This window comes from Staurois parvus, unplaced genomic scaffold (assembly GCF_062004578.1).
Source record: "Staurois parvus isolate SC_StPar_1 unplaced genomic scaffold, SC_StPar_1.0 ptg000312l, whole genome shotgun sequence".
NCBI lineage: Eukaryota > Metazoa > Chordata > Amphibia > Anura > Ranidae > Staurois > Staurois parvus.
The window spans coordinates 629,174-650,489 of NW_028318108.1; the positions used below are offsets into that span (position 1 = coordinate 629,174).

Here is a 21,316-nt window from a genome sequence, read left to right on the forward strand (position 1 = left end):
GTGGAGGAGCATCATTAGACTGATGAGGTCATTCCTCTGCTCACTCTACCTTCACCTACAATCAACATGTCCTTTGTCAGCACATTTGCCTACAGCAAACCTGCTGGCTCCCAGTCCTGTCTCGTCCTGGTTGTGGAAGACTGGCTGGCAAGCTTGTAGATGGTGTATACATGTAACCTAGGTTTCTTACCTACACATGGTGAGGGATTTCAACATTTTTGTTTGTTATAGGGAAATCAAACTTTTTTGGTCTGTGTCCTGGACTCCGCAGCTGTTGTAGAGCTTTTGCAGGAATAAAATCTCCATTTTTGCCATCTTATCTTGTAGCCAGACCTCATTAATTACTCTCAGCTATCCACAGGCCTTTTTGTGTGTGAGCTGACTGATGCTCAGGGTTCTTTCAGTCTCTCTGTGCTGTAGGAACCTGCTGCTGACTGCTGGCAAAACAAAAAAGGTGAAGGAGCAGCTGTTTGGGAAACCCATTAAGAGGCACCCTGTTAGGCAGAAATTGATTTGAATTTAGTTAGCGGCCTACATAGTTAGTCTAGCTGAAAAAAGACAAAAGTCCATCCAGTTCAACCGTTAAAAAAAAAAAAAAAGTTATAAACCCATATCCACAGTTGATCCAGAGGAATGCAAAAAAAAATGCAGCAAAGCATGATCCAATTTGCTCCTGCAAGGAAAAAAATTCCTTCCTGATCCCCCGAGAGGCAATCGGATATTCCCTGGATCAACTTTACCTATAAATGTTAGTATCCAGTTATATTCTGTGTATCTAAGAAACAATCCAGGACTTTTTTAAAGCAATCCATGGAGCTGGCCAGAACCAACTCTTGAGGGAGTCCATTCCACATTTTCACAGCTCTCACTGTGATGAAACCTTTCCGTGTTTGGAGATTAAATTTCTTTTCCTTCAGACGTAAAGAGTCCCCCTGTCCTCTGTGATGACCTCATGGTGATTAACTCTACCCCGAGTTCACTATATATTTTTGTGAATTGGTGCCCAAAACTGAACTGCATATTCCAGATGAGGTATAACTAATGATTTGTACAGGGGTAAAATTATATCTCTCTCTGGAGTCTATGGGTCTTGGATGAACAGATGTTTTGTTTTATGCTATATTGAAAACTAAGCTTTGTTTACTGCGCTGCTGAATAGAAGTGGAGGACAACCCTTCTTAAACTGTCCATCTTCTGCATGGTTTATGATTACAATACAATAGGAGCCTGTAACTCTTATAATGTAGTGAAGTGCACACTTGAGTTGTACAGATTGGTATTTTGCCTGCCAGAGACACAGGTTCCAATCTGTCAGCAGTGATTTGTTTGGGGATAAAAAACAAATATATATATATATATATATATATATATATATATATATATATATATATATATATTGTAACGGAGCCGGTACCCGACCGCACTTGGGTATATTCCGTTATCCCACAGCTTCCCCTGTCCGAACACCATCCACGGACCACACCCTTGAAATCCCTCAGGAAATAGACAGCACCCAGCTCTTCTTAATACAGGAAGCCAACTCTTTATTTTAACACAAAAAACAGAATATATATAGAGGGCGGGGAAAGACAACCAGGGACAAGAAACACCTCATCAGCCCACCCTATCAGTGGGAAGGGCTACAGTATAGGCAGGAAACACCTCATCACCCCTCCCCATCCAACCAAGACACAGAACAATGGGATGAAGCACATGGCAAAGGATATTGACCAACCCCCACACCAATACACAAACAGTACATCCCATAATAGTTGGCTGGACAGGAAGACACAGCACAATGGGGGGTAGCACATGGCAAACAGACAATGGACAGCCATGTGGCCGAGAACAAAGGAACACACATTATACACAAGACTCAGACATTCACATACACACCCTGTACCCCTTAAACAGGCACAGGGTGGGTTAAACATAATGATTTGGGGAGATGATACAGAGGTCCCCCCCACCCCCAAAAGTCACTCCCGTCACATATCTCCCCTTTCGGCAGGAGACTAACGCAGGAGTAGATCCCAGACGGATGTACTCTGAAGTTAGTTAGTACCTCCAGTCCCTCAATGCCAGCACCCGCACAGTACCCCATGCAAATTGTCCCACACCAAGCGTTACTCACCCAGCCAACCTCTGCCTCTCCCGTAGAACATACCCACCGCTGGGGAGAAGTACAGACTGGTCCTTCTCCCGGAAATCCTCTCAGCCGCTGGAGAGAAGACAGGGTGGCTGGGCCGACTCCATCCTTCTGTAGGGGATCTGGGCCGACTACCCAGCATCCCTGGGGTATCCAAGTGGTGACTGTAGTTGCTAGGCAGAGGCCAGCGGCACTCTGCCCTGGTGCCAGCACTTCTGCTGGGGACCCCACATCTGCTCCGGCTAACCGTGGGGGAGGGAGGCTGCCTTCCTCCACTCCCAGACTGTGGATCTGCTGCTGGGATGGCACTCCTCTGTCACTGTTCCCCTGGTGCACAGATCCTGGCTTGGGAGGGAAAACAGTTTCCTCCACTCTGGCTGATTGTGGGGGAGGGAGGACAACAACCTCCTCTCCCTTCTCACCTTGGGCCTCTGAAACTACCACAGGCATGGGGCAGAGGTCCTGGACCCTCTGTCCAGTTGTCAGCGCTTCAGCTGGCGGCCTCCCGGCTGGTTCCTCCTCAGTAAAAAAGTCAATCGAATCCCCAGCCTCTGGAACTGGTGTTTGGGGATCAGGGCTCACCATCTCCTGTTCGTGGAACTCAGGAGACGTTACCAGTGCTGGGCAGAGTTCAGTAATTTTTGGCCCTGTTACCAGGTCTACTGCTGGTTCCTCCTCAGCTGAGAGGTCTATCAGATCCCCAGTCTCTGGAATTTCCACTGATGACTCTTGGGCATGCTGCCAAACATGTCCTAGCAGCTGCCTGTATGCCCTTTCCAGATGCAGTTCTTTCATCAGCAGGTATTGCAGATCTGGCTCAAGCTCTGAGACCCCTCTGAGACCGAACATAGCCTCTCTGCCTTCTTGTAACTCCTTCAGAGTATGTTCTCCTCTATCGCCAAACACAAAAAGATCTGTAAGGCTCTCCCACAGCAATCCAGGCCCACCAAAGTCAAGTCCCTCAGGAGAGCACTCTGTTGACACCCCTAAATATTCTTGCTCTGCGTACCACCGCAGAGCCCGATATCTGTTGTCCAGTTCTATCTCCTGCTGGACCAGTCTGTCCAACTCAGCCACCCATTGCTCCTGGGGTTGCTCTCCCAGGAATGGCATCCGTGACTTCCGATGGTCCCTGGCCCGTTCCCCTGGGGTTGGGTAGCACTTGCCTTTGTCCATACCAGCAGCCTGGACCGCTCCTCTCCAAAGCACCTCCCAAATCCGCTGCCTGAGCTCCAGGTACTGATCCGTAGACACAGTCCTGGGGTATGTTGCAAGGACGATCTGCAGCAGCCCTGGGAACACTGATGCCAGATCCATAGCTCCACTGGGGTGACTGACGTCTTTTCCTGCACTTGAATCCCGGTGGTGGTTTGGATGTGTTTACAGCTGGAAGCACAATCCCACTGCTTGCCACCAATGTAACGGAACCGGTACCCGACCGCACTTGGGTATATTCCGTTATCCCGCAGCTTCCGCTGTCCGAACACCATCCACGGACCACACCCTTGAAATCCCTCAGGAAAATAGACAGCACCCAGCTCTTCTTAATACAGGATGCCAACTCTTTATTTTAACACAAAAAACAGAATATATACAGAGGGCGGGGAAAGACAACCAGGGACAAGAAACACCTCATCAGCCCGCCCTATCAGTGGGAAGGGCTACAGTATAGGCAGGAAACACCTCATCACCCCTCTCCATCCAACCAAGACACAGAACAATGGGATGAAGCACATGGCAAAGGACATTGACCAACCCCCACACCAATACACAAACAGTACATCCCATAATAGTTGGCTGGACAGGAAGACACAGCACAATGGGGGGAAGCACATGGCAAACAGACAATGGACAGCCATGTGGCCGAGAACAAAGGAACACACATTATACACAAGACTCAGACATACACATACACACCCTGTACCCTTTAAACAGGCACAGGGTGGGTTAAACATAATGATTTGGGGAGATGATACAGAGGTCCCCCCACCCCCAAAAGTCACTCCTGTCATATATATATATATATATATATATTATGTGACAGTAGGCAGGTGAAATCACCTGGTTGCGTCCTGGATGGACGATATATTTGTCCGAGGTTCAGGCTTTATGGGGATTTGTACCACTAGAGGGAAGTGCTGAGTCCTTCAGCACTGAGGTAATGAGCCCAGCTGAAGGTAGTGGGCTCATTACCACCTGTATAAAACTTCCCAGAGTGCTTAGGGAGTTGCTCCACCCTGGAACCAGATCTGTGCCTGAACTGTCTGGGGAGCTGACCTGTTATCTGTGTGCTGAGAGACCAAAGCCTGTGTGGCTAGCCTTCAAGTACTAGCAACTAGGTATAGCAGCAGGCTGTACCTAGTGGGTAGCTAGGGAAAGCGGTTGTTGCAGTAAGTAGCCAAGTTGGCCAGGATTTATTTTGATGTTTCTTTTTGGTTTACCATTTTTTTTGTAAATATTGTAAATAAATTGCACCTGTTTGTTTTCACCTCCACTGTTGTGCTGTGCCTGTCTTTTTGTGTTGTGCACCCATCCAGGGGGTCACACACACCCGCTGCCGAGCTAACCCTGTTACATATGGTGGAGGATGCGGGCAGTTGTGGTAACTAAAGGCCAGCATGGAGGAGATAATCAGACAGTTGGCTCTGGCAAATGCCAATCAACAACAAGCAAATGCCAATCAACAGCAGGCAAATGCAAGTTTCCAGCAGAGCAGTGCAGCCCAGCAGAAGGCCTTGGAACAAGCAGAGGTCCACCATAGGGAATTGCTGGTGCAACAGGACCAGAAACACCAGCAACAAATTGAGGCTGTTTTGAAGCAGCTCCAGCAGAGGCAGCAGACTGAGGCTGGTGATGATTCTGGTAAAACACCATCATTTTTTGTGGGCTGTTTATTGCCAAAAATGACTGGAGAGGATGATCCGGAGGTGTTTCTAACCACCTTTGAAAGGACTGCTGAAAGGGAAAAGTGGCCTAAAGAACAGTGGGCTGGATTGATGGCCCCATTATTAACTGGAGAGTCGCAAAAAGCTTACTATGACCTGGAGCCGGACCAGGCCAAAAACTATGATGTGCTAAAAGCGGAAATTTTGGCCCGATTGGGTGTTACCCTCGCTGTCCGTGCTCAGCGGGTACATAATTGGACTTTTCGGCTTGGGAAACCTCCCAGGTCACAGATGTATGATCTCATTCACCTGAGCAGGAAGTGGCTGCAGCCAGAGACTTTGACCGCCCCAAAAATTGTGGAACGTGTCGTCATGGATCGGTTCCTAAGGTCTCTGCCTAATACTATTCAAAAGTGGGTCAGCCATGGAGACCCAGAAACCGCAGACAAGCTGGTGGATCTAGTGGAGAGATACTTGGCTACTGAGAACCTGACCTCCTCTTCCAGAGACTCACGGACTTTCCACCCTAAGACCAGACCATCCCCAGCGGCGGGTAAGATGACTACAAGGGGTGAGGGTGGAGAGAGTGAGAGGGTGGGAGTATTACCCAATGTCTGGCAAGAGCGGCCAGGAAGGCCAAGGCCGCAAGAAGCGGTGAAAAACATTATTTGTTACCGCTGCCGGCAAGAGGGACATATTGCAGCTAATTGCCCAGTGGTGGATGAGCCTATGCAGTGTGACTTTCTGAGCAATAGACGTCAGTCGCTGTTTGCGACAGTGGTATGCACGGCCAGCCCGGGCACTGAGAAACATTTGTGCAAAATGACTGTTAATGGAAATAATATTGTGGGGTTGCTGGATTCAGGTAGCCTGGTAACCTTGATAAGAAAGGAGATGGTCACTACAGAGGTCTCTGGGCATAAAAAGGTGGCGGTGATTTGTGTGCATGGGGACACTAGGGAGTATCCCGTGGCTACTGTGTTTTTTGAGACCCCCAAAGGTAACCTGTCTCATCAGGTATGATTGGTACCTCACTTACCACATGATGCCATTGTGGGGAGGGATTTTCCAAAATTCTGGGAACTCTGGGATTGTTCTGACCCCCCCACTGTCTCCCCTGCAGACCAGGAAGGTGAATCCCAGAAAGCGTCTGAGTGTGGTGAGGTCTCTCCCAAGTTCCCCTTGTCGGTACTAGCTGGGGAGACCCAAGGAACTGGGGAGGAGCCCGCCTCCTCAGATGAAAATCTGCCGGTTGTGGAGTTCTCGGACTTAGAGGTGCATAGGGAAAATTTTGCCACCGAACAGCTGAAAGACCCCACGCTGATAAAAGCCCGGGAAAATGTAGTAAAAGTAGATGGCCAACTAGTGAGTCCTGAGAAAACTGCTGCTTATCCATACTTCCTTGTGGAAAGGGACCTACTCTATCGAGTTGCTCAAGGGGCAGAAGAAACCATTGAGCAACTGGTGGTGCCCAGACCTTACAGGAATATGGTGTTGGAGTTGGCCCATGGACACATCCTTGGGGGTCATTTGGGGGCGGAGAAAACACGGGAAAGAGTACTGAAGCGGTTCTATTGGCCTGGGGTCATTAAGGAGGTAGAAAATTACTGTTCCTCTTGCCCTGTGTGTCAGAAGTCAGCCCCTATGCCCCATTTCCGTAGTCCACTGGTACCTCTTCCCATCATTGAGGTCCCCTTTGAAAGGATTGCCATGGATTTGGTAGGTCCGCTGGTGAAATCCGCTAGGGGGCATCAGTACATGTTGGTCATACTCGATTATGCCACCCGCTATCCAGAAGCAATTCCACTCCGAAATACCTCTGCCAAGACAATAGCTAAGGAGCTATTCCTCGTGTTCACCCGAGTGGGTATTTCAAAGGAACTGCTTACGGATCAGGGAACCCCCTTTATGTCCCGGGTGATGAAAGAGCTGTGCAAGCTGTTCAAGGTAAAACAGTTGCGCACCTCTGTGTACCATCCCCAAACTGACGGGTTGGTGGAAAGGTTCAACAAAACCCTGAAACAAATGCTAAGGAAGGTGGTAGATAAGGATGGAAAGGGTTGGGATTATTTAGTACCCTATTTGATGTTTGCCATCCGGGAGGTACCCCAGTCCTCCACAGGGTTTTCACCATTTGAGTTGCTCTATGGGAGACACCCAAGGGGGCTGTTAGATATCGCCAAGGAAACTTGGGAAAGTGAGAGTTCTCCCCACCGGAGTGTGATTGAGCACGTCGCCCAAATGCAAGATAGAATTGCCCAGGTCATGCCTATCGTAAAGGAACATTTGGCCCAAGCACAGTTAGCGCAGCAGAGGGTGTACAATCGGGGGGCCCAGACCAGGTTGTTTGCTGAAGGAGATAGAGTGCTAGTGCTAATCCCTACGGTTGAAAGCAAATTCCTGGCCAAATGGCATGGCCCATATGAGGTGATTGAGAGAGTGAGTGAGGTGAATTACAGGGTCAGACAACCAGGAAGGCGGAAACCGGAGCAGATCTACCACATTAATCTGTTAAAGGCCTGGAGGGACAGGGAATCCCTAGTTGCTGAGGTTTTGTCACCAGCGCCATCTAACTGCTTGGTTCCGGAGGTTGGAATAGCAGTCACGCTGTCTACAATTCAAAAACAGGAGGCTAAAGAGTTTGTGCTCCGCAACACAGATGTTTTTTCTGAGCTGCCGGGACAAACCTCGGGGGTGGAGCATGACATTATCACCCCACCGGGGGAAAGGGTAAAACTGAAACCCTACAGAATCCCAGAGGCTCGACGGGAGGCAATACGTGGGGAAGTACAGAGAATGCTAGATTTGGGGGTGATAAAGGAGTCCCAAAGTGACTGGTCCAGCCCCATAGTGTTGGTGCCCAAACCAGATGGGAGCTGGCGATTTTGTAATGACTTTCGACAGTTGAATAAAGTTACAAAATTTGACACCTACCCCATGCCAAGGATAGACGAACTAATCGACCGACTGGGAGCAGCCCGGTACATGACAACGCTAGACTTGACAAAAGGTTATTGGCAAATTCCCCTAGCTAAGTCAGCAAAGGAGAAGACTGCATTTGTAACCCCAGAAGGGTCATTCCAGTATAAAAGAATGCCGTTCGGGTTACAGAATGCACCGGCCACCTTTCAGCGAAAAATGGATCAGATTCTTCGTCCCCATCAGAAGTATGCTGCAGCGTACTTGGACGATGTGATTATCCATAGCGCAGATTGGGCCTCACATTTGCCAAAAGTTCAGGCTGTGCTAGACTCAATACGGAAAGCTGGGTTTACGGCCAACCCAAAGAAGTGTACGATTGGACAGGAGGAGGCCAGGTACCTTGGGTACACTATTGGGAGAGGGGTAATAAAACCTCAGATAAACAAAGTGGAAGCAATACAGAATTGGCCACGCCCAAATAACAAAAAGCAGGTACGGGCTTTTTTAGGAATTGCTGGCTACTATCGGCGATTCATTCCCCATTTTGCTTCTATGGCAGTACCCCTAACCAACCTGACAAAAGGGAAGGAGGCTGTCATGGTTAAGTGGTCCCCTGATGCTGAAGCAGCCTTCCTGTCTTTAAAAAGGGCCTTGTGCAGCCAGCCAGTCCTATACTCACCAGACTTCTCAAAAGACTTTGTGGTCCAGACGGATGCATCCAATGTTGGCTTAGAAGCAGTGCTGTCCCAGGTTTGGCAGGGGGAGGAGCACCCAGTAATCTATCTCAGCCGAAAGTTAAAGTCTCACGAGGAAAATTACGCCACGATTGAGAAGGAGTGTTTAGCGGTAAAGTGGGCCCTAGATTCCCTTCGGTACTATCTGCTGGGCAGACATTTTGACCTGATCACCGATCACGCTCCCTTGAAATGGATGGCTCAAAATAAGGAGACCAATAGAAGGGTAAATAGGTGGTTTCTGGCCCTACAGGAATTTACCTTCACGATGAAGCATCGCCCTGGAGTTCAGATGGGAAATGTGGATGCTTTATCCCGGGTACATGCCTACCTGGCTACTGGTATTACAACCCCAAGGTTGAAACAAGAGGGGGGGGTATGTGACAGTAGGCAGGTGAAATCACCTGGTTGCGTCCTGGATGGACGATATATTTGTCCGAGGTTCAGGCTTTATGGGGATTTGTACCACTAGAGGGAAGTGCTGAGTCCTTCAGCACTGAGGTAATGAGCCCAGCTGAAGGTAGTGGGCTCATTACCACCTGTATAAAACTTCCCAGAGTGCTTAGGGAGTTGCTCCACCCTGGAACCAGATCTGTGCCTGAACTGTCTGGGGAGCTGACCTGTTATCTGTGTGCAGAGAGACCAAAGCCTGTGTGGCTAGCCTTCAAGTACTAGCAACTAGGTATAGCAGCAGGCTGTACCTAGTGGGTAGCTAGGGAAAGCGGTTGTTGCAGTAAGTAGCCAAGTTGGCCAGGATTTATTTTGATGTTTCTTTTTGGTTTACCATTTTTTTTGTAAATATTGTAAATAAATTGCACTTGTTTGTTTTCACCTCCACTGTTGTTGTGCTGTGCCTGTCTTTTTGTGTTGTGCACCCATCCAGGGGGTCACACACACCCGCTGCCGAGCTAACCCTGTTACAATATATATATATATATATATACATACACACACTATATTGCCAAAGGTATTGGGATTGTGCCTTTACATGTACATGAACTTCAATGGCATCCCAGTCTTAGTCTGTAGGGTTCAATATTGAGTTGGCCCACCCTTTGCAGCTATAACAGCTTCAACTCTTCTGGGAAGGCTGTTCACAAGGTTTAGGAGTGTGTCTATGGGAATGTTTGACCATTCTTCCAGAAGTGCATTTGTGATGTCAGGCACTGATGTTGGATGAGAAGGTCTGGCTCACAGTCTCTGCTCTAATTCTTCCCAAAGGTGTTCTATTGGGTTGAGGTCAGGACTCTGTGCAAGCCAGTCAAGTTCCTCCACCCCAAACTTGCTCGTCCATGTCTTTATGGACTTTGCTTTGTGCACCGGGTGTGCAGTTATGTTGGAACAGGAAGGGACCATACCCAAACTGTTCCCACAAAGTTGGGAGAATTAAATTGTCCAAAATGTCTTGGTATGCTGATGCCTTAAGAGTTCCCTTCACTGAAACTAAGGGGCAAAGCCCAACACCTGAAAGGCAGCCCCACACCATAATCACCCCTCCACCAAACTTTACACTTGGCACAATGCAGTCAGGCAAGTACTGTTCTTCTATATTCAAAAAGTGCAGCACTGTAAATTAAATTTCGTATCCAAAAGTAATATTATAAAACCAATAGTTGTGCAAATATTCCATATAGTGTAAATTGTATATAAAGTGTAATTGTGAAGCATCAATATATGCGACAATTATCTATACATATATATATATATATGTGGATATATATATATATATGTGGATATATATATATATATATATATATATATATGGATAAAAGTCCATGTGGAAGTAATATTCTGTCATCAATTAGTGATGTTACGTGAAGATCCCATGCACAGGTGATCTCAAATACATTCCATGTGAAAATTGTTCAGTTCGGTGAAGTGCAGGGAATATGGTAAAGATGCACACTCACCAGATGCGCATTTTAAATACGCAGTTTGTATAAATTATGTGATCTGCCAGAGGTCCCCTTTAGGGTGGAATGGGTGTGCAGTGTAGAAAGGATCTCCCTCCTCTGGGTCCGGAGCTGCTCTGCAGCTGTATTTCACATGGGACTCTGAAAATTAGCAGCTCAGTGTAGAGCCAAGAAAGAGGGTGCCCATAGTTTAGTATTTTAATGATTTATTGCAGAAAAGCATATCATCCATGTGGAGAAAGATAAATGTAAAAGCAAAGCTGTGGAGTATTGCACTGACCAGCCACTCTCTAAGATGGCCGCCTAGTAATCTCAAACCATGAAGAGCTTATTATGAATGTCCATATAAAAGAACATCTGGGTAGCAGTGACCATAACATGATTTCATTTATTGTTAGCTGTAAACAGCAAGCACATACGGGAAAAATAAAAACGCTCAATTTCAGGAGAGGTAATTTTCCAAGGCTGAGAGCTGCTCTCCAAGACTTAGACTGGGAGGAAATATTGGCATTGATGAACGCAACACAGAAATGGGAGTTCTTCAAAAAGACTGTATGTGAACACACTGCAAAATATATTCCCATGGGCAACAAGTTTAAAAGGCTAAAAATCAAACCTATGTGGCTTATGGCTAAAGTTAAAAAGGCTATAAATAATAATAAAAGAGCTTTTATTAAATATAAAAATTAAGGAACACGATCATCATTTAAACATTACAAAGAATATAACAGAATAGGCAAAAAGGATATAAAGGCTGCAAAAATTGAAAACGAATGACAGATTGCAAAAGATAGCAGGACCAACTCCCAAATATTCTTCAAATATATTAATAGTAAAAAGGTCCATCCGACCATGTAGGCCCTTTACAAAATAATCTACAGTGGATGACTGGGGACAAAGAACAGGCAAATTTATTTAATACCTTCTTCAGCTCTGTGTATACAAAGGAGCACGGGGAATGGGCATGGTATTGACACAGCCCTAGATGATCCACATTGGCTCACAATTGATATGATCCAAAAATATTTAGACAGAATAAAGGTGAATAAAGCACCTGGACTGGATGGCATACACTCACGGGTCCTTAAAGAATTGAGCTCTGTCATTTCAAAGCCATTGTTTCTAATTTTTAGGGACTCTTTAATGACTGGCATAGTACCACTGGATTGGCGTAAGGCCAATGCGGTGCCAATATTTAAAAAGGGGTCAAAATCTTTACCAAGTAATTATAGACCTGTTACTTTAACTTCTATAGTTGGGAAGATACTGGAGAGTTTAATAAAAGACCACATAGATGAGTTCTTGCTGGAAAAAAATATTTTAAGCAACAGACAGCATGGATTCATGAAAGACAGAAGTTGTCTAACAAATCTGATTTTTTTTTATGAGGAGGTGAGCAAAACCTTGGACAGAGGGGTGGCGGTGGACGTGGTATACTTGGATTTTGCAAAAGTGTTTTACACAGTTCCCCACACATGGCTAATGTGTAAGGTAAAGTCTACTGGCTTGGAAAAATCTGCATGTAAATGGATAGAAAACTGTCTAAAAGATCGTATTCAGAGAGTAGTGTTTAATGATTCATACTCTGAATGGTCTGGGGTCATCAGTGGTGTACCCCAAGGTTCAGTGCTGGGACCCTTACTTTTTAATATATTTATAAACGATATAGGGTCTGAGATTAAAAATCCCATTTCAGTCTTTGCAGATGACACCAAGCTGTGCAGTGAAATAACGTCCTTACAGGATGTCTTCAATTTACAAGCCAACCTCAATGCACTGTTTAATTGGGCAACTATGTGGCAAATGAGGTTTAATGTTGATAAATGTAAGGTTATGCACTTGGGGGTTAAGAATATGCATGCATCATACATACTAGGGGGGTACAACTGGGGGAATCAATGGTGGAGAAGGATCTGGGGGTTCTTGTAGATCACAAGTTTAATAATGGCATGCAATGCCAAGCTGCGGTTTCTAATCCGTGCAAAATCCTCTCTTGTATTAAAAGAGGTATAGACTCCAGAGAGAGAGATATCATATTACTCCTGTACAAATCATTAGTAAGACCTCATCTGGAATATGCAGCTCAGTTTTGGGCACCAATTCACAAAAATATAGAAAGTACAGAGAAGGGCAACCAAACTGATAAGAGGCATGCAGGAGCTCGGCTATGAGGAAAGATTAGAGGAACTGAATTGATTCTCTCTTGAGAAGAGGAGATTAAGGGGGATATGATCAACATGTATAAACACATCAGTGGTTCATATAGTGAACTCGGTGTAGAGTTATTCACCCTGAGGTCATCACAGAGGACAAGGGGGCACTCTTTACGTCTGGAGGAAAAGAAATTTAATCTCCAAACATGGAAAGGTTTCTTCACAGTGAGAGCTGTGAAAATGTGGAATAGACTCCCTCAAGAGTTGGTTCTGGCCAGCTCATTGGATTGCTTCAAAAAAAGGCCTGGATTGTTTCTTAGATACACAGAATATAACTGGATACTAACATTTATAGGTAAAGTTGATCCAGGGAATATCCGATTGCCTCTTGGGGGATCAGGAAGGATTTTTTTTCCCAGCAAATTGGTTTATGTTTTGCTAGGTTTTTTTTTGCCTTCCTCTGGATCAACTGTGGGTATAGGATTATAACTTTTTTTTTTTCTATGGTTGAACTGGATGGACTTTTGTCTTTTTTCAGCCAGACTAACTATGTAACTATGTTACATTTGCTGCTTATTTCATCTTAAGCGCTTGCTGATTTCTCTATTATAAGTACTATTCTTCTGGCAACTGCCAAACCCAGACACGGCCAACAGCTTGCCAGACAGAGAAGCGTGATTCACTCCAGAGAACATGTCTCCACTGCTCTAGAGTCCAGTGGCGGCGTGCTTTACACCACTGCATCCAACGTTTTGCATTGCACTTGGTGATGAAAGGCTTGAATGCAGCTGCTCGGCCATGGAAGCCCATTCCATGAAGCTCTCTACGCACTGTTGCTGTGCTAATCTGAAGGCCATACAAATTTTGGAGGTCTTTCGCTATTGACTCTGCAGACAGTTGGCAACTTCTGCGCACTGTGTGCTTCAGCATGCATTTTTATTTATGTTGTCTTTTTTTTTGCTTTCACTCTTCCCACTGGGGGATCTCTCTTTGCTGCCTCTCTCCATAATAGGAAGTGAAAGCTAATGTCTACAAAGAAGACACAAACAGCAAAAAAACAATACAGAAGGTTTGGAACCACGCAGGTTTGTATTACTGTTTTATCTTTAATGGGAAGAACTGCCTTTATTTCTTGCCCTGGTGACACCCTAAGTGTCACTGTATGATATGCCAGAAAGTTATGCCGCTTTCGTTGGTCCACACAGCTAGGTGCATGTTTAGCTTGACACTGGGAATACATGTTGGATGGAAGAAAACTGATTCAAATGGAAGACAGCACAATCTGAAGCATTTGAAGTAAACTTCTTTAATATATTAAAAAAGGGACAGCAATAGATACAGATCTCTAACGCGTTTCATGATAAATAACACTTACTCGGAATGACTTCATAAGATCTGAATCTTCATTTTAAATTCAAACCCTCCTCCTTACTTTCGAAAGGGCAATGACTCATTACCATAATGAATGCTATGATTACTCCATGAGTGAAATGCATCAAGGATCTTCTGCATGTATGTACCTTGTTTTAATACAATAAAGTTTGTCTCAAATGCTGGATTGTGACATCAATTGTGGAGGGTGATTGAAATGTATATGACAGTAGCTAGTTGTTACAGCATCTGCACAGTGGTCGACCATTGTCAGTGGTAGAGTGATTGGCTGCAGCAGGCTGATCAAAAAAAAAAATCAGTCCTGTTTGACAGAAGTAGATTGTTAGAATGGCCACAAAAAGATTGAAATTCATTCGGTCCTTGCTGAACTGGCCAAATTTCAATCCATCTATGGACAGTTTTAGAGACTTTATCTAACAGTATATTGGGTACAAATTACTTCAAGCACTTCAGGCCCACAAAGCAGTGGATTTAAAATATTCTACAGATCCCCCAATATTTTATACTGAGAATGCACAGATATGCCTGGTGACATTGCATAGACCAGTGTTTCTCAAACTTTTTTCAGTCAAGGCACCCTTTAAAATTATAGACAGTCCCGAGGCACCCTTTAAAATTATGGACAGTCTTGAGGCACCCCATTCTAAAATGGGGTGCCTCAAGACTGTCCATAATTTTAAAAGGGCACCCCATTCTAAAGTGTGAAAAACTATTCTAATAATTTGATATAATGCAGCAACATCCACACAAGTAGGACACCCAACATTAGAGGTGATTTATTGTTCCAAAGTAAATACACTTTTGCACACTGGTACTGACTAGTATTCCAGTGTTTTTCTTCTCCCTCAGTTTTTCTCCATCACTGAGCTAATGTGACCCCAGCACTGATGAAGAGGGGCAGGGAAGGGTCAAACAAGGACACTGTGCAGGCAGCTGACATCCTCCTTATCAACTGATGATGTCATCGGTTGTCAGAACGCCGGCGGCTAGAAGGTCGTAATGGTGCACAATGAAAACCTGTGACTTTGTCTAATTAAAAGGCAGGCTTGTTCCAGCCGCTGGCTTGTATACAAGTTTTGGCCAGTTTTTAGACATTTTTCCAAGGCACCCCTGAAGAAATGATCAACAAAATGTGTGTGCATGTAACAGAAGCCTAGTGTAGAATCCAGCAAATATAAGCTTCTTCCAACAACAGAAAGGCCTCATGCACACTGCTGATTGCCAGAACCCTTGAATTCAACTCAATAACAGCCTATGTGTTTATGCACACATAGGCTTTTACCAGAATTTAGGAGCAGCAGAGTTTAGAGGCACTAAAATACTCCTCTCCTGATGGCAGAAGAATCACTTTTAGGAGAGGAGTATTTTGACAGAAAAATGTCAAATGCGGCAAAACCCTGTGTAAACACTAAGTGTGTTTAGTGTTTGGCCGTTTTTTTCATTTCAGTGGAGAGAATAAATTACTTATTCTGGCCAATGAAATGAATAAATGGCCACGCTCTTCATGCGGGTATACACGGTACAGATGTTTGCCAACATCAAGCGTTTTTTTTTTTGCCAGAAGCAGATGTCAGGAGCAGTTGTTTTTAACATCCAGTGTGCATGTACATGTAAAAAGTTAGACCCCATCTGTGATGGTTTCAACCTAATTGGCAACCCAGGTCCTGGGACTAGTCCAGGACTGGCGTATGTGCCAGGGTAATATTGATTAAAATTTTGCAAATGAAGGCCAAAGAGCACCACTATGTATGCTGTATTTGTCAATTCTATGGTTACAGAACTAGTGCATCCATAACTGATATTTCAGCCATTGCTTCTTTTGTAAGGGGGAGGGGGGCTGTTCAGTGACAATATTCCTGCACTTAAAGTTTATTTACAGCCAATACATTGTTATTGCAGGCAATGTAAGAGTAGTTAAAACTCCACTGGGGAGAATTCCCTTCACTTGCAGTCCCATAGAAAAAACTGGCAGAGTCCATGGAGGATTTCTTCTCACCTTCTGTTCTGGTGACAAATCAAAATGATGTATTTTCCCATTTCTATAAATTCCAATGATGGATGTCATCAGGGCACATAATACAGAGATTTCAGTGGAGAAACAGATTGTAATAACAACCTAACAGGGGTTCTAAGTCCTCACCACTCTATCCCTGACTAGACTAGAATGTGTTGGCTTTACGTATACAGTATAGTACTAATATTTCTAGGTCAGGAGACCTGCTGGACGCTGCTGCCATTTCAAGGAATTTCCACTCTTCCTCCTTGATTCGACATTTTGCATTGAGGAGAAGAATGGAGGAATGGAGACACTCAAAGTGGGTTGGAATATCACAAATTCCAAAACAGACAAGCAGAGCCAGGAACTATGACATAAACATACCACTACTGGAATCTCTGAAAAAATAAGAAGGCAGTGGGCTATGTAGCCAAACAGACTCTATAGCTGAAATATAATTTTGGCAGGTCTGACTGTTTACAGCTGTTACAAAATACAATTTAAAAATTGAAGTCAAGGGGGTAGAAAATGTTGGATTCATGGTGGCCATTTCTAAAGGAGGCCACTCTGTCATTCAATATGGCAGTCATTTATCATTACCTCCAGAGAGTGTAGGTTGGTGAACTTCCATGCATTCACTATGGTTTTTTGTTTTTTTTTACTATGAAAAAAAAAAAGACCATAGTGAATGCATGGAAGTTCACCAACCTACACTCTCAGGAGGTTAATGATAAATGACTGCCATATTGAATGACAGAGTGGCCTTCTTTTAGAAATGGCCACCATGAATCTAACATTTTCTACCCCCTTGACTTCAACCGTTCTTCATTGTCTATGGCTACACCCCTGACATCTCTCCCCAGCTGCAGGTTCCCTGATCCCCCATTCTCACGGTTCTTCTTTTATCTCTCTCCCCTATTTTTGCTATGTTTCTTCATTTCCTTTTTATTGGCATCCAACAAAGAAGATTGGGTGAGGATCCATATGGAACACTGTGTTTAGGAAGAGACCATACCTTACCCATATGGCATTTGACAAATGTCAACTAAATGTATTGCATGTTGAACATGATGTTGGGCTGCCTGTTGCCTGTTCATCTTATTTAACTGTAATTCGTTTAAACCTTTCAATAACTCTATTGAACTGAGAATACAACTTAGAAAAAGGGAAGGTGAAACAATCAGAATTTGTATAGAAGTATTCTGCCAAAATAACATTACAAGTAAATGACAAATCCTGTGGACAAGATGAAATCATTCTGCCTATAGCAAGCAATATTAATGTAGTACTCCTGTCACACAAGCAGAACATAGAGCGTACAAGAATTGCCTGTAGCGTTCAGAGCCCAGTGCAGTTACAATGAGTATATAATAGCAGTGCGCACATCATGTGTAGGTGAAAAACTACTGCAACACAATGTGATCTTTTGGCTCTTTCAAGCATGCATTTACCTTCAGATCTTGAGTAGGTATATATATATATATTTAGTGAGGAAAGTGACATTTTAGTCAAACTCTACAGCAGACTCTCATCTGCTAGAATCCTAGGCAACATCCAGCATGTTCACCTTTCTCAAGTATATATGTATATATCTGTTCAATCACATCTGACTCTCTCTATTGCTATGGGCCAGCTCTCTGGGCGCCGTATGTAATACACTTTGGAATGTTTCTCCATAGAATTTTCTTGGCATAATTTTGATGAGGTAGGTTGCCAGGTCAAACTCTGCATCAAACAGTTATCTGCTAGACTAGGCAACATCCAGCATGGATTTCTGTTCACCTTTTTCAAGTATAGTATATATGTATTTATCAGTTCAATTATATCTGACTCTCTGAGATTCTATGGACCAGCTCTCTGGCACTGTATATAATACACCCAAGAGCCTTTTTCTACAGAATTTTCTTGGCCAAATTTGACATGGTAGGTTGCCAGCTCAAACTCACATCAGACACTCATCTTGCTAGGATCCTAGACACCATCCAGCATAGTATGCAGTTGACATCAACACATTGCTGGTACAAATCACCAACCTGCCACCAACTGATGACGCCTGGTGCTCAATATGATCCCCACACTAATCCAGTCATTTTCTGTGAACCATTTCTGAACTGCCACAGAGGACATTAGAAACAAAGCAGTGGTTTTCTTCCTGGTTTGTGAAATGGCCATCTTATTGAATCCTTCTAGTAAAGCACAAGAAAACAACCCCCACACACTCATTATATGACATTGTACATGAAGCCCATTTTGAAAATGCGGAGATCTGTAAATAAAACACATCATTGGTGTCTAGGCCACATTTGAAGCATTATGAGCTGAACAAAGACATGCGATTCCTATCATTTTTACGCTTGTTCTTGAGATCGGTATAATCAAAGGTGTATGAGTAATCCATTCATTGACACATATTCCCCACGTGAGCTTCTAGCTGTGACTGTTATTTCCAGACCCTGGCACTTGATAGGAGAAGTGTGACAACCACACTGTGATACATTGCTGCTGGATCCCACATAGCATACACTTCTACAGAACAAACACAGGAAAGCCTTGATCTATGCCCTCAGCTAAACCACCTTTCTTCTTTATAATCTTATTTATTTGTAAATATGAACATCACAACACCCAAGCATTAGAACATTAATGACAACCATGCTCCATCCCTTCCTCCAAGATGGAAAACCTGGTACATTTATCTACCAAAATAAAAAACTACAAGGTTCCCTCGGTGGCAGGAGACTACAAAGCAGCCATAACCCTATGCCTGATAACAGGAAAGACGGGTCATAGAAGACATCCACACTTATCATATAGAGTTCTCTCCAGCACATGAGCTGGCAGCTGAATGTCACACATAACATACAATGTCACCAAGCTAGGGGCCATGTGACCACAGCAATCCAATGGCATGGCAAGGGTTAACTTTTCATTACCAAATACTGATATGTATGTGGGCCCCATCGTTTACCATAAAATCCATTGATGATATGTACAGGTATCAATACATTTATCTATCCTAATAATCTATCCATTATAAATCTATAGTTGCTTATATATATTGTATGATAATCAATAATCTATCATAGTTTTATATTATTATACCTCCAACTGTCTGCGCACTGCTTTATCATCTATTACATATCTATAATCCATCATGTATCAATAATCTATCACATAGCTCTAATCTCGTTATCATATATCTCTGTAATCTTTCATATTATTATATTATATACTATTTATATTGGGCCAACATTTTCTGCACTGCTTTGTCTTTGATCTAACTATTACACATCTATAATCCATCATATAGCTAAAATCCATTGTTTATCAATACTCTATCATATGTCTATAATCTATCATATTATTATATTATACACTTTATTATGCATCTAGAATATATCTAATATATCTATAATCCATCATATATCACTTATCTTTAATCTGTCATATATCTATCATCTATCACCTATCTATTGTCTGTCTGTCACCAATGTATAGTCTATAACATATATAATCTATCTCCTGTCACCTATCAATTATCTATCACCCATCTATAATGTATCATATATGTATAATCTATCACCTGTCACCTATCTATTATCTATCACCCATCTATAATGTATCATATATGTATAATCTATCACCTGTCACCTATCTTTTATCTTTCACCCATCTATAATGTATCATATATGTATTATCTATCACCTGTCACCTATCAATTATCTATCACCCATCTATAATGTATCATATATGTATTATCTATCACCTGTCACCTATCTATTATCTATCACCCATCTATAATGTATCATATATGTATTATCTATCACCTGTCACCTATTATCTATCACCTATTTATCATCTTTCACCTATCTATTGTCTGTGTATCACCAATGTATACTCTATAACATGTATAATCTATCACCTGTCACCTATTATCTATCACCCATCTATAATGTATCATATATGTATTATCTATCACCTGTCACCTATTTATCATCTATCACCTATCACTAATCTATGTATATCACCTATCTATTGTCTATCATCTGTTTATAATCCATCAGCAATCAATAATATATCTCTATCTCAATCTATCACCTATCAATAATCAATCTCCTGTGTAGTTTTGTAGAGGACTCCCCACCATAGGACGTGGTTGGGTGTCGGATGTCCCCAGTCCCGGGATGTGTGGTGTCGGTCCATAGCAGAGGACTGGCCGTACCTGAGTGTCGCCGATGTCGCACGGTCCTTCGCCGCACGGTCCCCCGGGGAGGTCAGCAGAGACCAGCAGTAGCCCGGAGAGGAGGAGGAAGGTGAGGCCGGGCAGAGGTCGGGGGGTCCAGGGAGGAGGCATGAGGAAGGCCCGGTGTGTCGGTGTGTGCGGTCCGGTGCGGCGGCTGGCGGTGCTCCTGGTACCCGCTCCCCGCTCTGGATGGATGCTGCGATCACTGAGCTGCTACCAGCCCGGCTCCTGTTACCATAACAACCCGCTGAGTGACAGCCGAGGGGAGGGGGAGGAGGCAGAGAGATGGGGAATGGAGTCCTTTATCCTCCTGGAGGTGTGGGGGCACGGTAGGGATGGAGGGTCTGTACACAGGAGGGATTTATACCATCACAGTGCCGGCTCCCTCTAATCACAGGTGTGTGTGTACCCCAGAACCCCATACCTTCATCCCCCCTGTAGCACCATCCAGGTGATAGGATGCCCATTGTAGTATCTAATGTAGGCTGCAATCATGTCTCACGACCAGGGGCACTGCCCGAGGGCCCAGGGTCAGTAGGGGGCCCCATGAGATGCCCCGGTACCTTTTTCATAGGCTTTTTTGAGTTTGGGCAAGGACACATGGGCCCCATCATCCCCTATTGCCCGGGGGCCCCATGAGTCAGTCCGCCCCTGATTGTACCCATCATCCCTCACCCCTCAGTGAGCAGGTATGTTCTGTACTCTTGTACCTCTTGAGGATTATTGCCCAAATATAGATATATATATATATACATACACACACACACACACATATATATATATATATATATACACACACAGCGGGTAAAAGAGGTACTGAAGACATCATCATTTTTCTCAGTAAATATATTTCTAAAGGTGCTATTGACATGAAATTCTCACCACATGTTGGTAACAACCCATGCAATCCATACATACAAAGAGACAAA

General features: G+C 44.0%; 1 protein-coding gene across 1 annotated transcript in view; it reads right to left on the reverse strand.

Annotated features, from left to right (window-relative positions):
* The window catches only part of DNER (delta/notch like EGF repeat containing), a 258,886-nt gene extending 238,236 nt beyond the window's left edge, over window positions 1-20,650 (reverse strand). The window contains exon 1 of the mRNA XM_089683496.1: window positions 20,367-20,650. Within this exon, the coding sequence (XP_089539622.1) occupies window positions 20,367-20,498 (132 nt within the window). The 5' untranslated portion in view covers window positions 20,499-20,650. The remainder of the gene's footprint in view (window positions 1-20,366) is intronic.
* Window positions 20,651-21,316: the final 666 nt, after the last annotated feature.